Genomic DNA, 20557 nt, shown 5'->3' with positions numbered 1-20557 from the left:
ATCGAGTGATGAAATAGACCAATGTAATGAGAGATCTTTAGGGAAGAAATTGGGTGGCACTAGGTAAAACAGAGATAGAACCAAGTCAGTTTAGGCCCACCAAAGTGATACATGCAAAAAAGGAAAAAAATCTCAGAGGATCTCAGGAATAGAGTTTTGATGTTGCACATTTGTCTGGGGACAGCTATAAATTCATATAAAAAAGTTTGAGCTCCATCGGTCCATTGTGAGGCAAATCATCTACAAATGGGGAGCTTTAAGAGTGACTGAACATCTGCCTAGAAGTGGACTTCCTTCAAAAATATCCTCAAGCGCCACAAGAAAAGGGATTTTTCAGGTAAAAGCCAACCCAAACATTACATCTGGAGATTTGCAGACCATTTGCAGACCACCATTCTTCACTTGGGAGAAGGTTCTGTTGGTGGTAGGCAGAGTTGTGTTTTTGCCAAAACATGGCGGTTTTGGTTATGACCAAACAATTACATATTGGACTAATCTGTCCACAGAATAATACTTCAGGTATCTCCAGGTGCTCTCTGGCAAAGTTGTGACAAACAGTTTTGTTCTTTTATGAGAGCAGAGGCTTCTTCAGCAACCCTCCCATGAAAGCCATGTTGACTGAGTTTTCTCCTTATTGTGGAACCATGCACATCTCATCTGTCCCAGTAGCTGCAAGAGAGGTCTGCAAATCACTACATGTAATGTTTGGGTTGGCTTTTAACTGAAAAATATCTTTTTTTGTGGTGCTTGTGGATATTTTTGCGCGCCACCACGTTGCAGCATTACCATACATGGAAAAATCCATGAACGTGACGATACGATGGCAGGATATTTGAACCGATTTGAACAAGTGAATTCTCGACCGGCTGCCCTAGTGTTTAGCGCTCTGCACAGCCACCCCATTGGTCCATTTCATCACTCAATTTGGCCCATCTGATTGTGTTTACCCGCTCCATTTAAGCAATGCAGCTCAGGGATCACAAACTTTTGCACATACGACAGTTGTCAAATAATTTGTTTGATCTGTTTTTGATTTCTGGAAAAGAAAAATGTTGAATGGATAAACAAACAACTGTTATTTCATATAAAAAATACTGGTATTGATAAAAATGTATTAATAATGGTTAAAATAAATAAAATTCCAGAAGGCTCAAGGGGTTCACAAACTTTCAAGCAGCACTGTATATACAGTATATACTGTATATATCTTTTTGTGAGAGGAAAATCGAATGACCAAAAGATACACTGACCGCATTTGAGGCACTCACTTTATAAAATATAGTGCTAAGATGCTGCTAGTGTCTAAGCAGCATCCCTGGCACTACTTTCGATTGACGGGTACATAGTATTACATAGTACTACTTGTTTGAAGCTGGGGAGCATGCATGGGGGATGGGCTGTCCTGGTCAGCAGGTCTGATGTGGTTCAACATCTGTCACAGAGAGACAAGGCACAGGGGCCAGATGGCCATCAGCCTCAGATTGAAGAATAGATTTGTCTCCAAAAAGTAATTTAAAAGATGGCCATAATCCTGGCTTGATGATAGCTAGGCGAGTAAGCCAGTGTCAATGATGTGCTGATAAGGAAGCCTGCGGTGCCACTGAGCCCTGTGCACTGTCTGACAGACTGCTCCCTATTTTTAGCCTCCAAGATACATTGTAAATACTCAAATACACAGGCAGATACGCCGGGGAAATCTGACCAAGATCATTTATAATGTGCAGAGATTGAAGACCTTTAATCTCTCTAGGAAGATGTCATGTTGACTGTATGTGGGTTCAGTATAACATGTTTGATTTAAAGGCATCAGTAAACATCCCTCATGAACCCGTGGCACATATGGCACTTTTCCACCGCACATGTAGCTCTACTCGACTCAACTCGATTCAGCTCAACCCGGTTTTGGTAGCAGCACGGGTCGTTTTCTACTACAAATAGTACCTCCTGAACGTGGGCGGGGTCGTCATACAAAGAGGCAAAAAGCCAACTCCGGAGCCAAGTAGCAAAGCAGAAAATGTTTAAGAAATACCTCCCTTGTATCTGTTTGCTAAAAGAAGTAGAAGAATACTGCGACAGGCCATTAAAAGGGAGGATTGGTGTCCCGATGTGTGACTCGGCGTCACGTACATCCCTATGCATGTAAACACAGGCATCATAAAGTTGACTGTTTAGTGCTTGTTTCAGGATAGCCTACGTGTTTTCAAATGCAAGCCGTGTCTCAGCCTGAATAATGTATTGAGGCAATCAGTGCAGTCCGAGGCTTGTAATGTAATCGGTCGCTATCATTTCTGTCCTAGCTGGCTGCTAAAAAATCCCGCAGAGTTTGGGACCTATAACCTATATATAATGAAGCCGGGAGTCTCTGGCCATTCAGTGGGCGGCAGTCTGCCGACTTCACCTTTTAGCATCGGTTCAGCGGCGATACCAAAAAGCAGCCGCTACCAGATACCATGTTTTTGCGGTGGAAACGCAAACAATGCAAATTGAGTCGAGCTGAGCTGATACCACACAGTGGAAAAGCGCCATAATTGGTGTTTGTGCTGGGGCCATTCCTCATTCTCAACCAATACAAACCTAACCAACTCAAAGACACTCACAAGTCGTGCTCACCTTGTTATTTCACTCATAAATTGGCCAGTTTGGTGATTGTTAAGTTAGATGTAAATGTAATGAGAATCTACTGGAGTTATAGTACCCAGTTATTGCACTGAAATGAACTGCAATGAGAACATATCTAGGAGGGATACATACAGTCACAGGTTGACCTGAGGCAGCCATTTCATCCTGACAACTAAGTTGTTGTTCTTTGTCATCTCATTAAGATCTCAGCACCTTGAAGCAATGTCTCTCTGTCAGTCTGCTGGAGAGAGATGAATTATTGCCAAGGTATTTTAATGTTTGATTCTCTACGTTAATAGGAGCTACAGTGTATGAAACGAGTGGCATTGATGTCAGTGAAGGCCTGTGTCTGTTAGAAGTATGCTGCACCACCACTTGCTGTACTTGTTTGAACGATCCTGTCCTTTTCCCATCTGAGCTGTGATCTTTGGCTGATGCATTTGAAATGATTTGTGTGTTTTCTTTTGTGTGTCTGTGTTACTTGCCCTGTGGAAAATGTTAGATTTTTATCTAAAATTTCAACAACAAAAAAATTACGATATGGTAAAATAATCAATACTTGAAAGCGTAAAACTGCTGACTCAATGGCCTCAGGCTGTGTGTGGATGTCCATTGGCTGTGGAAGTATTTTTGGTAGTGCACTAGTTTTTTTTGCCATCAGTGTTTGTTTGTTCTTTTGTTTCACTTGATTTCGCTGATATGTTTTCGATTTGTTTTCTAATTGATTGTTTTATCCACTCTTGCATTTTGTATTGTGTCCAAATTATTATTATTATTATTATTATTATTATTATTATTATTATTATTATTATTATTATTATTATTATTGGTGTCATTTCACTATGGAGAAGTAAATTCTGGCTCTAAGTTGAAGCAGTGTCCACGGGGGTATACAGTAGTAACACCATACTTTCTCTCTGCTTGTCCTTTTGAATTTACTTGATGTCTTGTCTTTGGTTGTTCCTCTGTGTGTCACAGTATGCCTGAAGTGAGTAGTGCTATTACTGTTGTTCAGTGGAGGCCCTTGCCCTTTCCTCTTCTTGCACTGGCAACGCTCAGACGCCTTGTTTTCTGCTGTATAGGCTACAACTATTGAAGAAATGAGGATCCAGAAATGGCATCAAAATGGTTTATTATCATATTGTTTAATAAAAAAATCTATGATGGCACTATGCAAAGTTGCACACGCTTGTTTTTGTTGCGTTAGCTTTTGAACCTGGAGCAGGGTATGTACTGGGGGAAGCAGATGGAGACCCTCTTCCATTCCTTATTGGGAAAATGTTCATGGAACCTTTGAAAGCAAGTCCGGGCCTGGGGCCTGATTTATAAACGTGGCGTACGCCCAGAAGAGGGCGCACGCCAATTTCTAAGCAAACATTGGGACCCATGCGTACGCACAGAAAGTGGAGAAAGGAGAAACGGCGACTCCGTCGGCACATGTATGAAGTGCGAGAACGAATGTGTAAAATGAATCCAGATAGGCCTATTATAAGCCATGTAGGTCTATACTCAACAAAAATATAAACGCAACACTTTTGTTTTTGCTCCCATTTTTCATGAGATGGACTTAAAGATCTAAAATTCATTCCAGATACACAATTGTACCATTTCTCTCAAACATTCTTCACAAATCTGTCTAAATGTGTGATAGTGAGCACTTCTGCTTTGCTGAGATAATCCATCCCACCTCACAGGTGTGCCACATCAAGATGCTGATCTGACATCATGATTAGTGCACAGGTGTGCCTTAGACTGTCCACAATAAAAGGCCACTCTGAAATGTGCTTTTTTTTGCTTTATTGGGGGTCTGGGGACTCAGAACCAGTCAGTATCTGGTGTGACCACCATTTGCCTCATGCAGTGCAACACATCTTCTTCGCATAGAGTTTATCAGATTGTCAATTGTGGCCTGTGGAATGTTGGTCCACTCCTCTTCAATGGCTGTGCGAAGTTGCTGGAGACGGCTTATGGTGGAGAAATGAACATTCAATGCACGAGCAACAGATCTGGTTGACATTCCTGCTGTCAGCATGCCAATTGCACGCTCCCTCAATGCTTGTGGCATCTGTGGCATTTTGCTGTGAGACAAAACTGCACATTTCAGGGTGGCCTTTTATTGTGGACAGTCTAAGGCACACCTGTGCACTAATCATGATGTCAGATCAGCATCTTGATGTGGCACACCTGTGAGGTGGGATGGATTATCTCAGCAAAGCAGAAGTGCTCACTATCACACATTTAGACAGATTTGTGAACAATGTTTGAGAGAAATGGTACAATTGTGTATCTGGAATGAATTTTAGATCTTTAAGTCCATCTCATGAAAAATGGGAGCAAAAACAAAAGTGTTGCGTTTATATTTTTGTTGTGTATATTGGGAGTTCCTTTGCAAAACGGATGAAGCCATTCTTACAACTAATAAAAAAAATGCCTCCACGGATTTTCCATGGAGTTATACCAACAAAAACAAAACGAAGTAGGATCTTAAATAGCCTACAAACTGCAATTTAAAAAAAAAACAGCAACGTTCGAATACGCTCTGCAGTTATTAAAGAATAACCTATCTGCATGTTATTGAATTCATTCTGATTATATTGAGAAGATGGAATACAGCCTATTACTTTTACACTGACGCTGTTCTCGATGCCTCAGTCAGGCAGACAGGAGTGCAGTTTCATACACTAATCATAAGCCTACTGTACATCACATACTGTGATACTATTTCACGGCTTTTAGTCCGTTTTATCTATGTGTTTTTTTCTTTATGCACGTCGTAACTGTGTTTTGAAAGGGACTGTGAAGTTTATTATTAACCCTCCGTCACCCGTCACTGCACCGGGATGAATTCTCCGAATCTGTATCTCATGAGGGGTCTCGGTGTCCCCCGCTCGAGGCACAAACACTGCTGTGTGAGGATATGCACTTTTTTCCGTCCACTTTTATGTCGGATCGCTTATTTTTATTTCGGCCACAGCGTTCACAGAGATCGCCACAGGCTGATAGTCTGACGCCTTTACGCTCACACTGCCACCAAACTATATTTTCCCTGGTCGCCACTTCTCCAACGGGTAATTCGGCGTGACTGCAGTGATCCACACCGTGTGGAGTCTATTTTTCCATTTCCCTTTCAGTCGGCAATTGCCACTACCGCCTTCATGCACTCAGTAAATGATATTAATTCGGGCATGTCAATGACTATGAAAATATGGGCGTTACGTGAAGCCCGCAAAGGTTGCGCCACATTTAGAGTTGATTGTGATTTATAAAGGGAAACAGGCATAGGACGTGAGTGCGCACTGTTTTATAAATCCGAATATTTTTGTTCGCACGTACTTCCTGAGTTTCTTCCGTACGCCAGCTTCCACGTGAATCCCACGCAAAGCTTTATAAATGAGGCCCCTGGAGGGCACTGGTCCACACCATCCCTCACTGGCCTCCACCATCCTTCACTGGTCCACACATCACTCACTGGTCCACACATCACTCACTGGTCCACACATCACTCACTGGTCCACACATCACTCACTGGTCCACACATCACTCACTGGTCCACACATCACTCACTGGTCCATACATCACTCACTGGTCCACACATCACTCACTGGTCCATACATCACTCACTGGTCCATACATCACTCACTGGTCCACACATCACACATCACTCACTGGTCCATACATCCTTCACTGGTCCACACATCACTCACTGGTCCACACATCACACATCACTCACTGGTCCACACATCCTTCACTGGTCCATACATCACTCACTGGTCCATACATCCTTCACTGGTCCATACATCACACACTGGTCCACACATCACTCACTGGTCCACACATCACTCACTGGTCCACACATCACTCACTGGTCCATACATCACTCACTGGTCCACACATCACTCACTGGTCCACACACTGGTCCACACATCACTCACTGGTCCATACATCACTCACTGGTCCATACATCACTCACTGGTCCACACATCACTCACTGGTCCATACATCACTCACTGGTCCACACATCACTCACTGGTCCATACATCACTCACTGGTCCATACATCACTCACTGGTCCACACATCACTCACTGGTCCACCTGGCCAAATTTGATCCAAAAACATTTGAGGCCAATTTCAGGTTGCCAGCACAACATTTGGGCGAAACAAAAATCTTTAAAATGTATAATGCACGCCGAAGTACCCGTTGGAGAAGTGGCAACCAGGGAAAATATAGTTTGGTGGCACAGTTATATCATTATATCATCATAGGTCATTATCAGACGTTTAGAATTCTCACTGGTGATCCCAAAGCCACACAATATGAGCTGGTGGCCAAACCCTTTGATTCATACAGTATATTGTCAGAAATAAAGTTCCAGTGTGAATGCATTATTCTGCAAAGTGGATTCATTTATTTGAGGTTAATGTGGGCAGGCAGTACCTGGCATAACACTGCTGCGAATATATTTAAGCCTTAATGTTATATTTGTTTGAGCTCTTCGTAAAGACTATTTTATTGCTGTTATTGCCTATGCACTGTTGTTTTTTCAGTTTGGCCTTTTTCTAATGTCAAGTTTTTATTAGTCCTTTTTTCTAGGAACTGCAAGAATATTGCTCAACGCACTTGAGTTGACTAATATTGAAAAAAGCAATGCAAGAAACACATAAAAAAAGAAGCACCACCAATTCTATCAGTAATTTCATGGTTGAATTGGCCTGTGTAAATTGTGCTTTGCAAATCACCATAAAGTAAAAACAAGAATGATGAGTTTGAAATGGTGGCTGTTAAAACCGTTACTTTCAGCAGTTTAACACATGAGCTGCGTGAAGGCTTGAATAAAAGAGTTTTATGTAGCTGGAAGAAATAGGCCGTTTATCCTGTTTATTTGGAAAGAGGGAACAAGTTAGAACAGAGACAGCTTTATATATGCTTCCTTTTGGAAGACGTGTACTTTAAATGCCCTTGAAGAAAATGACCTGATCTAACAGAAGCTTTTATTCCAATTTCCACAATACATTCTAAGGCCAAAACTGATACGTTCTTATGTATTTATTGGTTAACAGTGTTTACTGGCAGTAAGAATGGTGCCTAAAAATAAGGAGGTTGCAGTTTTATTATGGCCACTCCTAAATGAATGTTATAACTTAATGGCAGGCTTATCAACCATGGCTGGAGCTATTGGGAAACCTCACAGCCCTACATTTCCGTAATCTGACGCACCAATCCAGGAATAAATCAAGGCTACTTCCTGTGATATGAAGGAGGCCTTTGATTTGATGGGTTAATGTGTATGGTACTAGGACATGACACACAGCGCTCAGTGAATGGATCGCCTGTTTTCCAGCTGAAACTATGATACTTGTTTTTAATTTGCATTTAAGCTGTATGTTTGAGGGGAGTTTACTACACCTACTGTTCAACTAGATTAAACCATTCACACTGCAGTAAATTGAGTTTTTATGATGCTGAGGAAATGGATGGACAGGATTGATATCATTAAATGATATCAATCTCAATAATGAGGCGGTCATCTTCAAATGTTTTTTTTCCTTTCCCAGAAACATGATCTGTGCTGATATCTTTTTATTGAAATTCTGTAAACAAGTACAATTCAAATGTACAATATACAAACGTTGAGTTCTTAGTTGGCACATTGGGATTACATTCATCATTGTATGAAATCCTTTTATTTTGTTTCTAAAATTTGACTGTTTGTTGTACCAGCCATCCAGATATCTGCACAGCAAAGTTCACACCCCACAATACATTTTAGTCTTTCAAAGTTTGCTGTTTGACTGGGAGAAGGTCATTGCTGTGTGGACAAATCAAGCAATGTCCTCTGTTACACTCTGCCAAGTGTATATCAACAAATTCCACCCCATCAGTTAGACCAAAAAGTATTTCCTGCCACATATTTTGTTTTGTCCTTGATTCAAGGGAAAATGTGGATCAGAGCTCATGTCCTTCAGTGTTGTTTCCATCAGTCTTTTCTTGTATGAACAGTTCAGTACTACTGCTAATGTAGAACTGTTTATCCATTTCTGCTGTGAAGAGTTGAAGCTGCTATGCATCCCTTTTCTGTGTGATTACAAATGTAAAAGTCAGCATAGTTCAAAATGGATATGACTCAATAACACAGCATCCAGATTAATACCTGTGCAGTCAGTGCTGCTCTCAGCCCTTTCATACTTGTCGCCTGGTGGGGTATGCCCCACATCTTCTTTGAAACCACCACTAGTTGCCCCTTATGTTAGACATCCAGAAAAAGCCTGCATAGTACTGCTCACACTTCTGTGGCTCTGTCTGAACTGTGTGTCTGAATTGTGTGTTGCAATAACAATGAGGACTTGGATGAAAAGTAAAATTGTGCATAAAAAATTGTCAAATATTTAAACTGTTGCCAATGTGTCATGTACAATATTATGTACAATTCCAGTGAAGTCCCGTCAGAGTAGAAGCCAAGGCTACTCTTTGAGAGCAGGTATGGTGAAGGCTCTGAAGGCTGTGGTACTGACTGTGGGAGTGGGGTGGACACTGTCTCTATTGCAGTGCATGTTCCCCGTTCTGAACACACACTGCACAGGCCACAGCACCACCACAATGAGCAGTACCATGAGCACCAGGAACAGCACCATCCTCTTCCAGTCGGTCAGGCGCTGCAGCAGCCCTGAGCGGGGCCTGCTCTGGACTGGAGCTTCCACCGCCTTGCTGGCCCCAATGTCAATGCAGATGCAGAAGGCTCTGGGACTGTCCTGGTCCCCGGAGCCTGTGTTGTGCATGGCACTTTTGTAGCATAGCTTCTCTCCCTCCAGCCACACAGGCTCCCCATGCTGCAGGTGGCTGGGCAGCTTGCAGAGCAGCTCCTGGCTGGTGGTGAGAGCCGGGGGACCCTCCTCTGGAAGAGTGGTGAGGTGACGGCACAGTGGGCAGGACAGGCGGGAGCTGCTGCTGCTGTTACTCTCCTGGTCAGCCAGGGACACAGCCATCAGGCGGGACAGGCACTCCAGACAGAAGGTGTGGGTGCACTCCAACAGCTTGGGTTGTTTGAAGACGTTGTCGTATGTGTTGAAGCAGATGGAGCACTCTGGCTGGTTGACCACAGACACCTTCTTCCTCAGCTCTCTGCCACTGTCTGGGAGGGTGACGCTCCAAATCTGAACAGACTGTTCCATCTTCACAAATGATCTTCTCAGCCTGTTCTTGACTTCTGGATTGTCATAAAAGAGAGTGAATGAAAAATAAAATGAGTTTCCATATTTCAGATGGTTTCTTTACAGAGGTGTAGAGTAACTAACTACATTGACTCCAGTACTGTACTTAAGGAGGCTACAAGTTTGAGACACTTGTATCTTACCTGAATATTTTCTTACTTCTACTCTACTACAATTTAGTGGAGAATATTCTACTTTTTACTCCACTACATTTAGCTGATGACTTAATGAATTGAGATTTTTGCACACAATTTGTCTTATATAATATTGCATGCTATATTGACAAATTATTGACTATTTTGATGATAGTAATTTTAATGCAAATATGTCAACAAATTCTTGGCTTTGAATACTTTAAGTACATTTTCCTGATTTTACTTAAATACTGAGATAATGTTTTCAATGCAGAACTTTTAATTAACCAGATTTTTACAGTTTTGATTTTGTACTTTTGCATTTTGAGCACTATACATCCCTTACCAGCTAATTCTTTTGATACTTAAATACTTTTAAAATCAGATACTTCTGTACTTTTACTGTGTACTTTAAGTGGTATTGTACAACCCCAATTCCGAAAAAGTTGGGACGTTATGTAAAACGTATATACTGTAAAACGGAATATGATTTGTTAATCCTTACAATCAAGTTGAAAACAATACGAAGGCAATATATTTTATGTTTTACCCTATCTATTTAAGTGTTTTTCCTAAATATATGTTTATTCTGAATTTGATGCCTGCAACACATTTCAAAAAGTTGGTACAGGGGCATAAAAAGATTGGGAAAAAAACAACGCCTGTTTGAACATTACTCACATAAACATGTTAACTGGTAACAGGTGATATTATCATGAATGGATATAAAGGGGCATGCTGAAAAAGTTGGATTGGGTAAAAGGATTTACCCAATCCATAATATAATTAAAATATTTAGAGAATCGGAAGAAATCTCCGCACCTAAGCGGCAAGGTCCAAAATTAAAATGTTAATACTGCTTGGCTTTGTAGGAACAGAGTGCAGTACTAGACTGGCCTGTCTGTAGTCCATACCTGTCTCACATTTAAAAGATGTGTTGCATTACGAAGCACGAAATATCACAATGGAGACCCCAGAATGTTGAGAATCTGAAGTTGTATTTCAAGCAGGAATGGGAAATCATTTTTTTTCAAAATGTCAACAATTAATGTCCTCAGTTCCCAAACGCTTACTCAGAATTGTTCAAAGAAAGGCTGATGTAACACAGCGGTAAACATGCCCCTGTCCCAACTTTTTTGAAACGTGTTGCAGGCACAACATTTAAAATGTGTGTATGTTTACAAAAAACAATAAAGTTGATCAGTTTAAACAAGTACATATGATGTGTTTGTACTGTTTTATATTGAATACACGTCGAAAAGGATAAGAAAATGATCACATTCTAGTTTATTCACTTTGTACATAACGTCCTAACTTTTTCGGAATTGGGGTTGTATAAGCAACTTGTAACTTAAAGGGATCTCTACTCTTACTCAGCTACTCTTTAAAACGCTGTATCTTTATCAAAGATATGCTCATAATTGCAAACCTTTTTTCTCAATTATCTGCACAACTGTAATGTCAACAGGAATTTAGACAATCAGTGCACATTTTATACAGCCCAGTTGAAAGATGAACTTTGAACTATTTTTACCCTCAAGCAGGGCACACATTTCAAAGCAGGCAGGGTTTTGGTCTGTCAATGAGTAATTCAATTGAACAGGTGTGTGATATAAGTCAGGTGTGTTGAGTGATATTGTGAATTTATTAAAGCAACAGAACCGACCAGGCAAAAGTCAGTTTGGTGAGGCATGGACACCCACGTATCTAGTGTGGGCATTGGGGTGGTTGTCCTGCACAGCCTAGATAGTGAGTTGCATTATTTAAATGGACACAGTATTTTACTTTCTAGTCACAAATAAATTTTAATCAGTTCTGAGGCCCTGAACAATAGAAGCCATAACAAGTCATATTTGAGCCCCTTAATTCCACCATGAATGATCTTTTTTAAATATGAACTGTCCAAGAATAAGAGCTCCTGTCAATGGACACACACACTCAGAGTTAGAGATGTTATCTAACCAACGATTGAGCGAGCTAACTTTGGTATATTTACACCTTCAATAATTCAGTCAAGGCACTATGATAGAATTATTCAATACTAAGAATTACATAGTAGGCTAAGTAGGCTATGTCTTGTAAACTAACTGCAGGCTCTGTGAATGTAAACAACTCTCCCTCCTCTGAAACCACACAGTGCACCTTTAAACAGTGATGGTTTGGAGCAGGTTTTTGGGTGACTGTAAAGTGTACCAGTTTTGATGACCAAATTGCTGGACCCCTTGTCTCATTTATTAATAACACATGGTAATAACCAGCTTGTTGGGGGTTGTGGGTAAGGTTGAAAGCAGACTGTGTGTGTGTGTGTGTGTGTGTGTGTGTGTGTGTGTGTGTGTGTGTGTGTGTGTGTGTGTGTGTGTGTGTGTGTGTGTGTGTGTGTGTGTGTGTGTGTGTGTGTGTGTGTGTGTGTGTGTGTGTGTGTGTGTGTGTGTGTGTGTGTGTGTGTGTGGTGAGAGTGCAGGTGTGCCCTGAGCTCTACACAGTCCCTGATTGTTCTCTGTTTAATCGCTCCATCTAACCTTGAAATTCCTGCAGCATCAACTCAGTCTCTCTGTCTCTTCTCTGCTGAACTTATACATGCTTTAGTGGGATGAGGACAGATTTCTCTGTATAATTACACCTGTCTTATCTGTTTATAGCCTTCCATAAATACTAATCCACACTCAAATTCCCCCGGCTTAAATTTAAATTCTGTTATCGGGTGTGGCCATTGGCTGGATCATTCTGCATAGATGGAGGCCTATATAAATAAACTGATGGACTCTTTCTATTAACCCCAGCCTCAAACAAGAGGGAAAGAGCTGCAGTTAATAGAAATCCACCTTCAAATATGAAGGAAGATACAATCTGTTGCGCCTCTCTGTATCGTCTGATTGTTGTTGCGGAACAGGGGCGAGTGTGACGTTCCATAGCCTACGTTCTAAACATCCGACCATGGTAGCAGTTGAAGTTGAAGATAGTTAAGCAATATCACATTGCTTGGTTCGTGTAAATAACAAATAACTGGAATGGCACCCTAGTTTTGAACACTGTGCACAGCCTCCCCAGACAGTAAGCAGGGGATACATCATTATTTGATAGTTATCGTTTAACATTGTCATGTTAAAAGAAACCAAACTGTATATAACAACATAAAACATTATAACAACATTTATAGGTCAGAAAAGACGAAAAAGCATAATAGGTGCTCTTTAAAATATTGACCACTAGCATATTATTAGTATTAGCTAAAGTAACATAGTGTTGATTCACAGCCATAAAGGTTCATATTAGGTTAATCAGTATTTGCTTCCCATTATTCACAGACCATTGAGATCAAGCTCAAAGAGAAAGCCGTTTCCAAAGCCCCAGGCCATAGCCTGTGAGCTCTAGGTAAATAGCAACCGACTGAGGAGCAATAGACACACACAGTCTCACATTAGCCCCTTTTACACAGATATTGCGGCATATTGACGGAACAACATCACTCCAAAATGCCGGCTTTGCTTGCTTCTGTGTTATTTACACAGAACCAAGCAACGCCGGCCTGCTGGCGCATCAGTAGCCCCTTTTACACAGCGTCGAGGTAGTAAAATTCCCGGAACAATCTCTCGCACCTTTCTTCCCTCGTTCCGCGATGGTCGCATTTAAACAGCAGGGCGGAGGGCCGAAATTCCGGCATATTCCCGGCTTTCACTGGCTGTGTAAAAGGGGCTAGTGTCACAAGCCAATGAGGTGAAAGCAGTTTTCAGCGCTGGCCTCAGGCCTGTGTGAGTCTTCAGAAGAACCAGGCCTGATAGAATGGAGCTCTTAATACAGAAACAGAACAGTTTACAGCCATTGCTTTGACCTTGTAGGTAACCTGTTCTGTGTGTGGTCAATTTTCTATTGAAGGAGGATCTAACCATTTACAAATAATGTTCTTTTCTTCCTGCCACTGTGTTTTTAAGAGGTATCTCTCGTTTTCCTGTTATTTCTAGTGGTAAATCACCAAGAATCTGCTGGTGGTGATCCGCCCCTCTGTCCCCACAGTTTCTCTAACATGTAGGAAGATAATGGTCTAAGATATGTTTGCAGTTTAGAGGTAATAAAACGATAAATGATTCTTCCAAATACATTTCCGCCATTGTGTAGAACAGGTAGTAGAGGAAATCCCATCACATGTTTTCCCATTGTTCACTACTTATTTTCACATTCAATTATTTTTCCCATCTCTCCATGATATACTTTGCAGTATTTCCCCGACCATTTGCAATTTCTTGATAGAGTTTGGAAATGATTGATTTTAATCCACCTGTGTATGCTTTTACCATCTCGTCTTGTGCAGGGCTCGAATATAACACTCGCCAAATGTGGGTAAATTTAGTCTAAGAGAGTAGTATGGTATTGAGACCATCCGCCACTTTGGCTGGTGAAAGCTTGTCATTTGCAATAGGCCTACTTAACACTAAGCTCACACCAGAAGCTTCATGAACATTAGTGGCATTAATTTTTGATTACAGTAAACTGATTGATTACATGAGCCAAATTGCGCCGGAAGAGCTATCTACTACAAGTGTCACCGTGGACTACTGGCTGGGCGCGTACTACAGTGATTTCGGACTGTTTTTCCGAAACCGTGTGTCTGATGAAAGTTTTCAAAACAATTGCATCTGAACGCGGTTCCGGTTCCATTTTCAGTGTCGTGTAAACATGGACAAAATTGGCCATTGACTGCCTATTTACACACCAATAGGATTTTTGAAAGCGAGGTGTGAACGGGCCATAGAAGACTCAGCTCATCTTTTAAAGAAACTGTCCAGAGTGTGGGTGAAAGAAAGGCGAACCAGAGGGCATTGGAGGCAAAGTGAAGCGTTGTATACACTATACTACCTTGTAGTCAAATATTAACTCAGACTTGCTGTAGCCAAAATACCAGCTTTAAACATGGGGGAGGTCATGTCATTGTCTTTGTATGCGGCTAAGGTTTTTCTCAGCTGTCCCACTGACCTCTTGGCATACATCACACTTTGTGGGTCACGTGATCTTCTTTGTATGCGAGTCAAGACAGCGCATGCTTTTCACACTTCATGTAAATAAGCTAGCTTTTTTCAGACCCTTGTGTCAGCTTTGTATCCCTTGAAATGTATTTTCGATCCATCCAGCCTCACCTGTTCTCTGTTTAGAAAGCAACATGAAACTGGATCTACCTGCTGTTTGATCTGGGGGGGGGGGGGGGTTGCTGCAGACAGTTTAACTGAAGGGAAGACTGGCTGAGGCTACAACAATACAACAGACATGAACTTCTACAAATAACACACGTGCTAACACCACAGACAATGCATGAAACACTTGAGAATCCTAACTGAATATTAAATTAAACTGCTGGTGAAATGTGGACAGTGACTGAACAAGCTGCTACTAGGGTTCTGGTATCAACCTTGAGATGGATGCCAGTCATCTGGACTGACACAATTATTTGCAAGTGGTCAAACATATACGTAAGTTAAAGGAAATGCCTTACTTAAAAAAGGTAAATCCTTGAGCATGGAATAAAATTTGGTTTTAGAAACATCTATTCATGCACAGTACTGCAGTTCATAGAGTTCAAGAATAGTCAAATGTGAGGTCTTCACAGGAAAGCGTTTGAATGCAAACAAAAGATGTAGTGAAACAGCTTTTAAAGTCTTCTATTGGAATAACTGTAAGCCACAAACTGGTATATACTGTTCAAACTTTTTTGCATTTTATTCTATTCTATTTTGTATTTTATTTGAGCAAAATGAGACAGAGTCTGCCACACCAACATTTCTGGGCACACATACTGTATGACTGAGCATGTAAGAAATAAAGTATTTTGAATCTTTGAAAAGTGCAAAGGCTCAAGGCGACATTTAGAGATAAGGTACAGTTTACCTGTGGTCTGAGAGATGTCAGACGATCCTCTCTTTACCTCCAGGCCGTGCTCTGCTCAATCCCTTTGCATTGTTTTCAACTGAATTCTTTCTGAGATCCTAGTGGGGAGTTTGGGATTTGAATTGTGCCTCTTCCCCAGGCTAAGGTCCTCCTCTGCACTGGTCTAAATAGGTAGGTGTGTGTGTGTGTGTTCTCTGAGGTGGGTGTGTGCTAAGAGGCTGTGTAGTAGCTTGTTGTTTTAATGTCAGACAAAGGGACCTCCCTCCCCGATGACCTATCCCTGCTGGTATCACCTGCACTGTCCCGATTGCTGCCTCTTTTATCACTTTATGCAAATTCTTTAGGTCCCTTGAGGGGTGGGGTGTAGAATCCGCAAGACTTCAAGGAGGGTAATACACATTCTTGACCTCTGACAACCCCTCCCTGTCTCCTTTGTTGATGTCTCTTCTTCTTCCTTTCACCATTACTGTCTCTCCAACCTCACAAACACACACAACGCACACCTACACAAACGTTTGTGTGTGCGCAGAGCCGGCCCAAGCCTTCATGGGGCCCTAAGCAGAATTTCATTAGGGGGTTCTCTCCAATGTTAGCGCTGCCCAAATCATTGACTATTGGTAAATTTCATTCACACACCCAGTGTTTTCCGCTATTGCCTCCAATGTCCAGCTGGGTGAAAATAGTAGCCAGCTGAGGTCCCAACCCTGGCAAGGGGGTCCGGAGATTTTTTTTACCTTAAAGCTGCGAACACACCGCACTCGCCGCCTGCGGCGGTTGTCCATGTGAACGCAGGAGGCTCGCCGCTTGATCATATTGGGCCATATATGCCTGACGCCGACGCCGTTTCTGAGATCAGACCCATCACACTGACGGTGCAACAACAACAACAACATGGTCCAGCTGTGCCAAAAAAGACAGATGTAGGTACACTGTGTAACCAGCGGCAGTCATGTCACAAATAGCATTAAAACAGCATGAAGACGGGGCGCTCCGGTGGCGTAGTGGATAGAGCGTGTACCATATTGGCTCCGGTCTTCGTTGCAGTGGTCACAGGTTCGAGTCCTGCAGGTCATCCCCCCTCTCTCTCTGTCTCCCCATTTCAACTCTGTACTGTCAAATAAAGCTTGAAAAATGCCAAAAAAATATCTTAAAAAAACAAAACAGCATGAAGACGCACCCCGATCGCAAATACACACACATTAACAGCAATTCAGCAACATACTAAACACATTAACACCAGCAGTGTGTGCTCAGCGGCAAAAATAAAGGCAGACATCAGCCTACTTGAAAGTGAAAGTGCGCGGGTCTGGCGGAGGACAACTCCGGTGCTTCGCTGTACTATATTGGAATTCCACACGGACACTGCTGTCAAATTTGGGTTCATATTATCCTCAGGAACAGCACACAGCTGGGTGAGTTTCACTATGCTAACGGCGCTACCTTGGCTAAAGTACAACCAACAGCTAAACAGATGCAAAATACACATATTTGCAGAATGTATTGGAAGCCCTATTTCCTCACTCCACACGCCCACCTCGTCTTGCAGACCACCGGGCAATCTCAACGCTGATTGGCTATCGCGGCGACGCCGAAAATATCAATATTTTCATCGTCTGCGTTCGCCGCATATGTTCGCCGCGCCGCAAATGGTTGCGCCTTCGATTCACGCGCCTTTGATGAGGCGTGGCCACGCGCGGTGGAAACGCCTGTCGCCCGCCGCTGATTCTTGGGTGGACGCGCGGCCACGCGCTAGTACATTGACTTTGTATGTAATCTCGCCGCGCTGCCAGTGCAGTGTGTTCGCACCTTTATAAAGTGAAATGCATGAATCTAGTGCACTTTGAGAGGAAAAGAGGCTAAATCTGAGGAATTTTGTGTGAACAAATACTTTGGAGACACTGTGTCAGATAAATTAGAAGCTATTGAAGAAAGACACATGGATTTTCCATAAAAATATTAATTTAGAATAAAATATTGTGCAGGGTCCTCTGGGTCCTTATTCTTTTATGGGACACATTTCTCTGTAATATAATGACTGCATTTAAATGCAGTGAGAGGAACGAAGCAGAATAACTCTGTTGTCCAGCTATGTATCTTTTATTCCACAGACAAGGCTTATATAGGCTATAGACTATACACAGTGCATGGGCATGAGGGCAGCCCTATTTCCAAATGTTTTTAAATAAACTAAATACACACTGTGCATGGAGGTGATCGTGACGTGATCAGTTAACCTCTGATTACCTCACAGATGAACTGATTCAATTATTAGGCTATTAAATATCTAGACCAAAATATTGTATTCCTTTTTTTGTATGATAACTACATTTACATGATATGATGTTAATATCAAACACACAAACTAAAAAAAAAATATATATAGGGGAAGGTGGGGTGATTTGTGCAACTTTTTACTCAAAGTGATTTTAAAGTGAGGCCTTGACAGTTATGTCTCCAACTCAAATATGTACATATATTTCAGGATGTTGTGCATCCCTGGCAATAAAAACTTTGGATCTGGAATAAACTGTTTAAGAAATATAGCTTTCGGAAAAAAAGTTGTCTTGTCGCACAAATCACCCCACGTGGGGTGATTTGTGCGTCATTGTGTCACAATGACAAAGTCACCATCATCATCTTTCTGGCCATCTGAACTCTCATCAGTGGTGTCGTTAACTGGAATTGAGATGTCACTCTCTTCTGAGCTACTGTAGACAATCACTTTCTTTTGGTGACCAGCGTATACAGCCATGCCACTGGCACAACTCTCAGAAATGTACTTTGCACTAGTTGCTCCGTGCTTGTGGAACCAACTGCCACCTGACAAATGTGATTCCCCCTACATTTCTGCCTTTAAATCAAGGCTCAAAACCCATATGTACACCCTGGTGTTTCCTCCCCATTAACCTCTGCACTACTTACTTACCTCTGCACTACTATCTGTGTTTATGTGGATGTATGGGCTTTACGTCTTTTATTTTGGTTATTGTTATTTTACCTTCATTGTTTACCTACTGAATGCACTATGTACAGCACTTTGGACAGTGCAAACTGTCATAAATGTGCTTTTATAAATACATTTTACTTACTTACTTACTTATAACTCACCCAGGCCCTTGCGCACAAATCACCCCATCCCCAGAATTTTGGATAATAGGCATGATGCAGCAATTTAGGATTGACATTGTGCTAATTATATAGACTCAAAGTGTAGCATACCAAAGCACTAAAACATGTGTCAAATGTTTTCAAACGTGTCTATAATTGTTCAGACACAATAATCAAAAAACCTTGATCATGGAAATTTTACTTTGAAAGGCAAAACACAGTTTTTTGAGCTTAAATGTGCTTATATCTTATTCCTTGTGTCTCCCTTCTTTACAGGATGAGTCAAATGGATGGCTCTTCTTAAATATGTGGTCACATTTCCAATTTCTTCCACGGTTTTCTAGAAACAATGGGTTTTGCAACTTCCAAAATGCACAAATCACCCCACCTTCCCCTATATATATATATATAGGGGAGAACGGGGGAATCTGAGGCATCGGGTAATGTGAGCCACCCCCTGTATCTAGGCAACGGAAAACATTTGTGGTCATGTGAGATATATGTTTTCAAGCCCCTCTCATTTCCCCTTGGCCCTGAAAGAGAGGACCTCATGGTGCTGTGGTAAGCATGTTTTTTTCACCAAAATAGGTATTTTGCATGTAAAAGTTATGGTAGTTTCAGAGTAGAAAAAGTAAGTGGATCAGTTTGCCCCCTTGATTTCTCTGGTCTGTCTCAGTTTACCCCACAGCTGGGGTAAAGTGAGACACAAGACAACTTTTTTTAAAACAATCATATTTTCACTGCCCTTTGTCTTTTCCCCATTTCTAGGAAACATCCTGAATTAATGGGAAATGTGTAAATTTGAGTGATAAATCATTTTAGCTCGCTTAGAGGGGAGCATTTGTCATTTGAAAAGGTGTCTCACATTACCCCGTTCTCCCCTATATATATATATATATATTTTTTTTTTTTGGTGGGGGGGGGGGGCCTGGCGGTCGGGGGGCCTAAGCAACCGCTTAGTTCGCTTATGCCTGTTGAAGGGGTGTTAGCAAGGGCATGGTTTGCCAGGTATGAATGTGGGGGACAGGAGAGTGACCTTTAACATCAATGGAAAGTAATATGTTTTATTCAATGAATGATCCCAATAAAACAAATGCAGAAAAATATTAATCAAAAACTCAAAAGATAGAAAATGACAGGTGGTTCTAGTCCTGTGTTCTGAGTCTCAGACTGTTCTAGCTGGTTCTGATTGTCCTTTGCTCTGATCCCAAGACACTAGCAGGCTCTAAGGGTCCTGTGTTCTGACCCCCAGACTGTGTTTTAATCTAACTGGTTCTATCTGTCATGTGAATGTTAATTATGTTGTATTTGATCAGAGTTACCTTCAAGTGTTAGAAAAATGTTTTGCTTAATTGACCAAACCCCATGATTCTGTTACTAGTCTGACATTAGTTCTGGAATATGTGGTTTTCAAGCTAGCTGTCAGGATTCTAACTGTTACAACGTGTGTTGTTATGGTAGTTTCAGAGTGGAAAAGGTAAGTGGATCAGTTTACCCCCTTGAATTCTCTGGTCTGTCTCAGTTTACTCCTAAGCTGGTTGAAGTGAAGAACAAGAACACTTTTTTTAAAACAATCATATTTTCACTGCCCTTTCGCCCTGAATACATTCTGATA

The 20557-nt window shown here is 41.6% G+C and overlaps 1 protein-coding gene across 1 annotated transcript; it reads right to left on the bottom strand.

The window, feature by feature from the left end:
* Nucleotides 1-9079: 9079 nt before the first annotated feature.
* On the bottom strand, nucleotides 9080-9787 carry rnf223 (ring finger protein 223; the record flags this gene model as incomplete). Its single annotated transcript, XM_080030785.1, has 1 exon — nucleotides 9080-9787. The coding sequence occupies one exon, from the start codon at nucleotides 9785-9787 to the stop codon at nucleotides 9080-9082; it is 708 nt and encodes a 235-aa protein (XP_079886911.1).
* Between the last annotated feature and the right edge of the window lie 10770 nt (nucleotides 9788-20557).

Source organism: Ammodytes marinus, assembly GCF_949987685.1.
Source record: "Ammodytes marinus genome assembly, chromosome: 7".
Classification (NCBI taxonomy): Eukaryota; Metazoa; Chordata; class Actinopteri; order Uranoscopiformes; family Ammodytidae; genus Ammodytes; species Ammodytes marinus.
This window is presented reverse-complemented; position numbering and strand designations above follow the sequence as displayed.